A 10,734-nucleotide genomic window follows, 5' to 3' on the forward strand; every position below is an offset into this window, starting at 1 on the left:
TGAATGCCCAGTGACGGGGTACAGACACAGCCCCCTCCCTCACAAGTTATCCCACTTACCCTGCTGGCAGCCAGAACCATTGCTGCCATTCTCCTCCACGAGCTATCCGTTTGCTTCATGGTTGGAATGCCAGCAAGTGGGCCTCTGCCAGTGGTTTTCAGCCTCCGTTTAAAGGCTGCTGGGATCCCCAACATCAGCTTCTCCATTTAAAGGACTCACCTCGGTTACAGCCACAGGGATTCACACTTCCCCAGGTCATCCCCAACCTGTGTACATGTGCTGACAACCCGTCTACCTCCCCCCCCTGCCCCCGCTCTGTGATCCCCTCCTCCCACAGCCCCCTTAATTTCTGCAAATGGGAAATAACAGGATGGCCATTACCCACCTGATGTATCAGTGCCAGTCCAGACCTGCCCTTACCTCTGCCTGGGGCCACACATGGGCTTGACAAACTGTGTTGGGCAACAGTGCCAATTGTAAGTGCCAGACATGGAATCCCATAGACACTGGGTGTCTGTGTGTCAAGACAGCAAGGAAGCAGCCCTGGTAACCAACCTGATCCATGCTGCAGAATAGGTTCTAGCTTCTGTGCCATTAACCATATCCCACGCAACCATATACTACTGATAGCTGGTGTGCCCTCCTAGACCAAATTGCCCTCACACGACACAGCAGCAGTGTAATGGAGGATGCCAAGAATGCTAGTGATGACTTCCTGAAAGTAGAGTACTAACGCCTGTGGTGGAAGGACACGAGAGGCTGGTGCTGGTGGATCAGGCCCTGCTCAGCACTTTGCCTGTTGGGAAGATGGATGTCTTCTGGGGCAAGTTGAACCTGCTCCAATTTCCTTGTCGCATTCCCCAACCGGCTAGTTTGTATGGAGAGTTTGGCAAGGTCACAACTCATGGAGAGTCGTGCTGTTCGTAAGATACTTAACAAGCAACAATGATCGTCGATTGGGAACTGGCTGCTACCTAGCAAGAACCTTGCTGCGCCACTGGAGAAAAGTGAACAAAATGAGGCAAGATGGCCTCAAAGTCACTGAACATCTCATCCGATTGTACCATTCATCTCACCATAGCTCGTGTCATTTGGACCTGGTAAGAGTCTGCCCTCTATCTTGACCCTTGCCTATTTATTTCTTTGGGGTTACTGAGCTCCCACCCTCCCTCTACCAATCCTTATCACCATGTCCTTTTCTTGGTTTAAATTCCTTTATATGGCTTTATTATTTCTGCTGAATTATCTTCGATATCACACATGATCTTCAGTCCAAGGCACCCTTCACTGATACTGCAGTTTGATTCTGATTTGATACGAATATCTTTTCCACTATAGTGCGTTGCATGGGGTATCAAGAATCAATTAATCCAACTAGCAACTAGAGGCACTGGAAGCCTCCTCAGGAAAGGGGCTTCACTAGATGTTTTGAACAGCTGAATGCTGGCGACAGAGAAACAGATGTTGACAACAAAATAATAAAAAACAAAATCAAGTTTACTTTCTCGTATGTCCCAGAGGGGAAAGAAAAAGTAGTTAAAAAATACTTGGAAATGAACGCACTGGACATTATTTTAAGGGACACAAATGAGTCAGACTGTTACTTGCATTGTTTATAAAAGTTTTACTGGTGTTTCCTCAGACTGGCCAAGTCTCGTCAGACAGTCAGCGACATTGACCTGCACAAAATAACCACGTGGCACTGGAAAAGGTCTTTTCTGTTGAAAAAAAAGCTTAATGTTCACTTTTGTGCTGGTTTTATATGTCTAATATAAAATGGACAAGGAAGAAGGCTGGCCATCATACTTCCATGGCATAAAGAGGAAGGAGGAGATTCTAACTAACGGAGCTACTCTGGAATTTAGCTCCGCATCAAGATCTTTAAACACAGCTCATGCCATTGATCAATGCAAGCTCATTCTATCAAGGGACGGAACATGGTCATAACTCAAGATTAGGATGCATACCTTCTCATAGAGGCTTTTCTGGAAATCCAGCTCTTCCTGCAACGTCTGTGCTCTGTTTGCCAAGTCACATCTTTGTAACATTTCATCTTGGAGTTGTGCTTTAGCGTCACTGGCAACTGAATTAATCTGAAAGGGAAATGAAGCAGAAAACACCGTTATTTTGTTTTTGAGGAGGGTCAGGGTGAAAGTTGCTGGCAATGCCGTGCTTACATTTGCGAGCTGAGCTTTGACTTCGGTGAGCTCACTCTCCAAGGTCTTCTTCTCACTTAATGTTGTCGCCAGCTGAGCTTCTTTGGAATTCAGGGAAGTTTCCAAATCGCTCACCCGGGCCAAAGCAAATTTCAACTCAGATTCCTTTTTTGCATTTCTGAAGGAATATAAAAATTGTTTACTGTTCAATTGATTTTCACTTCAATTAATGTCTGCTTTGACTGCAGTTGATTTGCCTCATTACTTCTAAACTTTGATATATTTACATCATGAATGACTTTCTGCTTTTAGTTGGATTTATACCATGCGAAAAAAGGGCCAAGGCAAATAAAGAAGAAAAGTTCTCACTTTTTTAAAAAAAACAAACAGTGAAATGAAGGAGCAGGAATAGGCCATTAGGACAATCAAGCCTACTGTACCGTTATAAATGATTTTCCAACTCAGTACATTGTTCCTATATTCATCTTTTATCTGCAGTAGATTGATCAATAGATAGAGGTTGCTTTTGTTATGACTATTTCTAAAACAAAAATGAAGTATTTGTGTGAAACATCTAGGACTATATCGACTGGAGTTTAGAAGAATGGGAGGTGGGGATCATATGGAAACCTGTAAAACTCTAACTGGACTAGACAGAGTAAGTGCAGGATGGAGGTTCCTGATGCCAGAGCAGCACAGTGGCTCAGTGGTTAGCACTGCTGCCTCACAGCGCCAGGGACCTGGGTTCAATCCCAACCTCAGGTGACTGTCTGTGTGGAGTTTGCACATTCTCCCCTTGTCTGCGTGGGTTTCCTCTAGGTGCTCCAGTTTCCTCCCACAGTCCAAAGACGTGCAGGCTAGGTGGATTGGCCAAGCTAAATTGCCTGTAGTGTTCAGGGATATGTAGCTTAGGTGGGGGTTATAGGGTTATGGATCTGGGTGGGATGCTCCAAGGGTCGGTGTGGACTTGTTGGGCCGAAGGGCCTGTTTCTGCACTGTAGGGATTCTATGATCTTATACCCTTAGCCCCAAGAAGTATATCTAACTCCTTCATGAAAACATTCAAAGTTCCAGCCTCAACTGCTCTCCATAGCAGAAAATTCTACAGGCTTACCACTCTCCAGGTGAAGACATTTCTTCTTCTCTCAGTCCTAAGACTATGACCCCTGGTTCTGGACTCCGCAGGCATCAGGAACCTCCATCCTGCACTTACTCTGTCTAGTCCAGTTAGAGTTTTACAGGTTTCCATATGATCCCCACCTCCCATTCTTCTAAACTCCAGTCAATATAGTCTTCGATGTATCTCACAAATACTTCATTTTTGCTTTAGAAATCGTCATAACAAAAGCAACCTCAATCTATTAATCAATCTACTGCAGATAAAGGATGATGGAAGTAAAGCTCAGTGGAGAGCTCTGCCAACTATATGTTCAAGCACAGGGTGCTTACCTGCCATATTTACATATAGTAAGTATCCTTGTTTTCTGAAAGATACCACTTCAATTTGCCTTTGAATTAGTCAGTGCTAACTGTTTCCAACATCTCCCTAGGGATCTGTGTATTCAATACTGCAATACTACTTCCACACATTAGTTCTGAATTTTCCAAATATTCTTAGTCTTCCCCAGAACAGTAGAATCTGAGTTGCCCAGAAGTCTATCAACAGCAACCATATAATCAATTTGCAAGAATGAAAATGTCCAACAAAATCATCTGATCCATACTCCCCCTCCATTATTTTGGTTTCTTTGTTGACTGGACAGCTGATTTACAATGAAGAGTGACGGGTTCTATTCGCATACCAGCTGAGGTTACCATGAAAGACGCTCCTTCTCAACCTCTCCCCTGACCTGAGGCATGGTGACCCTCAGGTTAAACAAGCACCAGTCGTCTCTCTCTAATGATAGAGCATCCCTATGTTATGTCTGGTAAGACTATGACAACTTTTCCTTTTATTCTAGCGTTTTACAATTTTTGGGCAAATGAAGCAGAGTATTTGGAAAGCTCTGCTATACTCTTATCCATTCAATTGCACTATGACACCCAGAACTGTATTCTGAATACAGCCAAACCACTGTGTTATAAAAAGTCAGGTTTACTTCTCAATTTCAGCCCCATACTAAACTTTTATTACATGCCATCTGATATGTTCTACTCACTGCTGCTGAGCATTCGTCTGTTTAACATATCAATGATGTGGAGGTGCCAGTGTTGGACTGGGATGGACAAAGTCAGAAATCACACGACATCAGGTTATAGTCCAACAGGTTTATTTTAAAAATCAAGCTTTTGGAGCATAGCCCCTTCGTCGGGTGAAGTGAGAGAGAAGGGCACACAGACACAGAATTTATAAGCAGAGCGATCAAAAGATCATACAACTGCTGTGAGTGGAGTGTCGAATAATAAGTCTCTGCAGGTGACTAAGAGTGTCAGACAGTGTGAGTAAAGTGTCAACAGATGACTAACAAGCGAAGGGATCGCCTATAATCTGATTAAATGAGGCAGAGATAATTACAAAAATTTAAAAATAAGGCGGTACTGGAGACAAAACAAATGACAGGAATAATATTATAGGTATATGTCACATACCAAGGGTCTAACCAAAATAATAAGTAATCCAAAACTGTACAAGCTAATCGAGGCAGCCTGCAAGATGCACAGCAATGCAGAATCGCCAAGCAGAAACTGATAGATATCTTCTGTATCCATGAAGACTTTTTTTTTAAAAAAATAAAAATAAAAAATAAAAAAATCAGCTGGGGAGCTACAGTTGGGTTTAACTCGCTGTTTGCAGAATTCGTTAATATGAATGATTGATGAATGAGATAGAGCCAGAAAATTAAATATGAAAATGACAGGGTGACCAGAAAATGCATTGGTTAGATCATCAGCTTAAGCTATGCAGAAAATAGCTAATCAACTGTATGTCACAACTTGGTCATGAGAGAAATGTACAGTCATAATGTTGATTGGGGTATTTTTTTCTCAGAGGTCTAGTCTTCTGAAGTCTGCAGCCAACTGAACTGTAGGCAGTGACAAAGGCTTTTGCTGCACTGTAAACATTGATAATGTATTAAAGTAGTTGTGCTGTTTTTGTGTTGTACCATTATTTAAGAGACTGGAAATTATGGAACTAGTTGTACTCCATTAGCACATTGGCGTGACACTCCAGTCTACAGAAATTGTAGATAGAATAACGAAGAAATACAAAGACGTACAAATTAATCGTTTCATTTGAATTTTGGTATGTATGGCTTTATCGAACCATTGGGCATTTGATTACATTCTACTTGTTGAAGCTCTTTGGTAAATTTTCTTTGGAACAGTTGTGCTTCTACTGGGAATGATGCAAGTTCAAGATTGAAACAATTACTTGGTTTTAAGTCCACAAAAGTTCAGCCAGGTGAGAAACCGATCACCTAAAATTGCTCACAGCTCAGGAGACAGACCTGCAATGGTCAAAATGTTGAATGCAGCAATAATCCAAGTACAACTCAAGTTTGGAAGACGTGAGCTATTGTTGCACTCCCTCGTGTTCACGAGCAGTGGTATGAAAATTTCATGAGCTAAGAAAACACTTTAGTTAAAACCCAAGTGACATTAATGGAATCCCTAAAAAAGAAATCAGTGCTAGCTGTGGCTCAATGATAGTATTCGTACCCAAGTTAGAAAATTGTTTATTCAAGCCACAATCCAGGAATATGAGCACATGGGACAACCTGAGGTCACGAAATGCACTATTCAAACAGAAAGTCTTATTTTCCTATAAGCATACAGAATGCCAACTTTAACCCTATGAGACAACCAATTTAGTTAGGTTAGAACAATACCTGTATTCTACTCACTTACATGGGAGTATTTCAACTTTTCCCAACTAATATCTCTTACAAGTTCTCTACTGCTTTTTCCTTTATATTCCATGCGGTGTATGGAATCAAGGATTTTAGTTGTCTATGTCTGCAACCTCAATTTTTATATATCAAGGTAAATAATTACATTAGGTTCCTCTGCATTCAACAGAATTTGCCACCAAGTCAGTCCATTCTTGAAATATGGCTACGTCCATCTACATTATCTTCAGGGTCTGCCATCCCTATTATTTGAGATCAGTAAATTTCAGTATTATTTTCCCTCAACCTGTGTCCAAATTGATTGTATACCTGTAATACATCTAACAATTATATCTGAAAACATGGATGATTAAATTACAGATCTCTTTCTTGCATAATAAGCTGACTATTGGTGTAATAAATGTAAGTATTACAGATGTTGAAGATCGAACTTAGAATCACAAAGTATTGGAAGAGCTCAGAGCGTCCAGCAGCGTCAGTGGAGAGAAAGACACAGGGCTAAATCTTACCAGAAATTGGCCAAAGTTTTTGGCAGGGGTCATGGAGAGCTCTTTTCTGTGAGCACTTGCGAGTTTTCTTACACTATTGTCCCAAAATCATCAAGTATGCCCCTATAGTGCCTTAATATATTCTCCCACTCGCCATTGGCAGAAGCTCTGTCCACAGCTGGAACCTCTTGGGACTCCTGGCACCAGTGCCACCTTTGATGGCTAGTTTTACTTGCCTTGGGCATGTTGGATGGAGGGCAACTGGCATCCTTGAGTTGCTGAGGTCCCACTGAATGGGGCTGTATGTGAGATTGTTATTCATGGAACATGCCCTGAGATGTTAGTTACTGATGGAAGTCCAGAGGGTGCAAGCCACGTACTGGAGTCACCAGCTCGGATTTGAATGTTAGGAACTGTCGCCATCTAGTTTCTGTCCAGCAGGTGAGAGAACAGAAAACTGCAATGAGGCAAGATGCAAATATACCTCTCACAACTCAGTCGAAAGAATCTTGGCTCGCCATTCAACTCTCGGTTGGAAACTGGGCCATGACGCTCTCAAAAGCAGGAAGCTCTCCATTGCTAATTCTCCCAAATTTCTCTCAATCTTCATTCTACATCTGGGGAAAGGGTCCCCCAAACCCACCCCACCAACTCCATCCCACACTTCCTGCCCTGCTCCACTGAATTCAGTTTCCACCATTCAAACATATTCTCACAAAGGTGACTGTACAGATCAGAGAAATTTGTTAGCTTTGCACAACTGCCTAGGTGCAAATATCCAAGCCCTATAGTTTTCATAATTAGTGTATACATCAGAAGGTGCTTCCATCAAATTAATTTTAAAAGTGGGGTATTGGAATTATGTTCATTAAAAATGATAATTAATAAAATGGACTTAAAGGTACAAATTGGAGTAACAATCAAATGGAACAGAAATACACATTTTTGACTTTAGGATCTTTTAAAAAATATTTAGAACCAAACATCAAAATGGATGGTATACCAAGAAAGTTAAGCAGGAAAGAAATAAGGAAAACCAGAACTTGTCACACAGCCATTTCATGACTCAATGTTCAGACCTGTTAATTCACCAGTGGTTGAGGCAATTCTAGTTTCCCACTCTAAATGTATCCAGCTAGCTAATTACACTCGTAACAGAGCCTACCAGTCAGGTGGTTGTGACCCAGGCAATGGCAGAGGAGACAGATGTTTTTTCAAAATTAACAACTAGTCCCTACAAGTACTGAATACAGCCATTTGTTCAGAAAATAATAGTCTCCCAAATGGGAGGGCCTGTAGACATCCTATGTGGCATGAAATAATTAACTTTTGGCCCTTTCCCATCTTCTCCAAGTGCTACAGAAACAAAGGTTACAGGCAATATCCATAATCTCTGCAAAGAATGCAGTAGATCATCTTGAAGGAAGCAAGAGAGAGAGGCCGACTTTAAAAGATGTTTTACACTAATTCTGAAGAATTGAGTAGACCCATTCAAACTGACTATTATTTTGTCAGGCCATTGTGATGACAGGAGGCAAAGAATTTTCAACTAAAAAAGTATATCAAATATCTTTTATCATAACTCGTTTTTAGCTATAACAAACATTAATAACTCCAAATTGATATCAGTTACATTAATTCAAATATGATGTTATTTTGACTGAATAAAAACTGGACAAAGCATTTTTTTTACTTTATCCTTTTGTGGTATATGGGCGTCGCTGGCCAGTATTTATTGCCCTTGAGAAGGTGGTGGTGAGCTGCCTTTTCTGAACTGCTGCAGTCCACCTGCTGTGAGTTGACCCACAATGCCCTTAAGGACCAAATGTGTCATCTACCATAATCCAACTATGAACGTACAACAGACTTGTTGATCTCAGCACAAACTATGAGTGGAAACTCACAAAAGCCTGTTTAACATGGAGGTAAATAGCTTCAAGATCTCACTTCTTCAAAACAAAAATCTGCCATACAAATGGTAAGGAAACAGTCCAAACTGAAATATAATATTCTTGACTGGTAGGCATTTTCTACAAAGCATGTTTATACGAACTCTTATATGTGATCCTATTGACATTTAGCATTCATTTTCTGCATTTCAATTGGCTTGAATAACCCTAGATAATTCTTCTGAAATTTAGAAAGTAAACTAAACGAAGAGTACATACAATTGAATAGTTTTTATTGTTGCTTTGGACCAATAGTTCAGCTACAGATGAACTGTATGAGGTGTTAAGGCTACAGGTTCTCTTAGTAGTTTATGAATTTTGAGGTTTGTTTTGAGAAGATTTGTAGCTCGGGTTGCGCATGATGTTGTAGACTTTCTCACTTAGCCGGTGTGTTTGGTTGCAGACGTTTTGTCACCCTGCTAGGTAACATCGTCAGTGCGCCTCCGTTGAAGCGTTGGTGTTCTGTCCTGCTTGTTATTTCTATGCCTCAATTTGCTGGGGTGGTTGGCATTACTTATAGTTGTGTTTTTCAGTGGTTTGTACATCGGGTCCAGTTCGATGAGTTTGTTGATGGAGCTCCGGTTGGAATGCCAGGCCTCCAGGAATTCCCTGACATGTTTCTGTTTGGCTTGTGCTATTACGGCTGCGTTGTCCCAGTCGAGTCCTTCTTTGTCCATGTGTATTGAGACCAGTGAGAATTGGTCATGACTCTTGGCAGCTAATTATTGTTCATGTATCCTTATTGTCAGCTTACTTCCAGTTTGGCCGATGTAATGTTTCTCATAGTCCTTGCATGGTATTTTGTATATCACATTTGTTTTAGTGGTTGTGGGTAGCTCATCAGTAGCTGTCACAGGGTGGTTGTTGGTTTGTGGGCCACTGATACCCAGGGGTCGGAGTAGTCTTGTGGTCATCTCTGATATGTCTCTGATGTACAGTAGGGTGTGTAGCGTGTCTGGCCGTGTTGTGTCTTCTTGTTGTGGTCTGTAACAGAGGTAATGGCAGATTGTGCTTTTTCAATATCCATTTCTTTTAAAAACTCTGTACAAGCGCTTCTGTTCTGCTTTGCACAGTTCCGGGTTGCTGCAGTGTGTTGTGGCTCATTTGAATAATGTTCTGATGTAGCTCCGTTTATGGGTGTTTGCTGGAGTAGTTAAATATCTGGTCCATATGTGTGGTCTTCCTGTATATGCTAGTCTGAAGTTCCCTGTTGTTCTTACGTTCTACCATTATGTCTAGGAAGGGTAGTTAGTTATTGTTCTCTTCTTTTTAAGGCCTTACTGCTGATCCCACTTCCACATTTTTTAAAAAAAAACTTAACCTACTTTTCTAATCAACCTGTCTGTAGAGGACATTGCACATCTCTGGAGGGGGTGGATTTGAACCTGGGCCTCCCAGTCCAAGGTAGGGACACTACCACTTTGCCACAACAGCACCCCCAGATACCACTTCTACTGATAGTAGCAGCAACTAGTTGTGTTCACCAGATAAATTGTCAATTTATATCAAATCTGTACCATTTATAATCAGAACCCAGCAGTTAATGCCAAAAGACCAGTAATCCCAAGGCCCCAGCTAATCTAATGGCAACATGCTAGCTGGTGGAATTTAAATGCAATTAATAAATCTGAAATTGAAGGCTTGCTCAGTAACGGTGACCATAGTAACTATTATCAATCGTTGTTAACTACTTATCCAGTCCTTCAGGGAAGAAATTCTGCCATTCATACCCAGTCTAACCCACCTGTGACTAGAAACCCATAGCAATGTGTTGACTGTCCTCTGAAGTGACCTCAGCAGGTCATTCAAGTTGCAAAATCAGTAATGGAACAATTTTGAACTTTCTACTTACTTATTAGATTATTCATAAATTTAATCGAGATTCATAAATTATGTATATTTTTGCAATAAAGGGAGATGGGCAACAAAGGCTGGCCTTGTCAGTGACACCCATATCCCAGAATAAAGTTATAGTTTTAACTTTATAGAGATTGTATTGTTTACAAATTATAACGGCACAGGCGAAAAGAAATCTTGTTTGTGAGGCAACAGACCGTGGAAACTGAGCCGCAATCAACAGTGGGTGTGCGTGGGGTTTGGTGGGTGACTGACTGGATAGGTGGGGGGGGTATGTCAGTGCGGGGACTGGTGGGAAATGGGTCACGGTGACTGGGGTTTGACAGGTTTCGGGTTGGTGACTGAGGGGGTGACAACAACGTGGGAGGAGTGACAGGGAAGCGGTTGGAGTGGGGGTGGGGGGGAATATTGGTCGAGGGGGAGGGGGGTGAGG

General features: G+C 41.6%; 1 protein-coding gene across 1 annotated transcript in view; it reads right to left on the reverse strand.

The window, feature by feature from the left end:
• Nucleotides 1-10,734, reverse strand: part of LOC125486772 (prelamin-A/C-like) — a 55,988-nt gene that overhangs the window by 43,993 nt on the left and 1,261 nt on the right. The window contains exons 2-3 of the mRNA XM_048615718.1: nt 2,178-2,334; nt 1,968-2,093 (exon numbers count right to left, since the gene is read on the reverse strand). Of these exons, the coding sequence (XP_048471675.1) occupies nt 1,968-2,093; nt 2,178-2,334 (283 nt within the window). The remainder of the gene's footprint in view (nt 1-1,967; nt 2,094-2,177; nt 2,335-10,734) is intronic.

This window comes from Rhincodon typus, chromosome 33 (genome assembly GCF_021869965.1).
Source record: "Rhincodon typus isolate 14 chromosome 33, sRhiTyp1.1, whole genome shotgun sequence".
NCBI lineage: Eukaryota > Metazoa > Chordata > Chondrichthyes > Orectolobiformes > Rhincodontidae > Rhincodon > Rhincodon typus.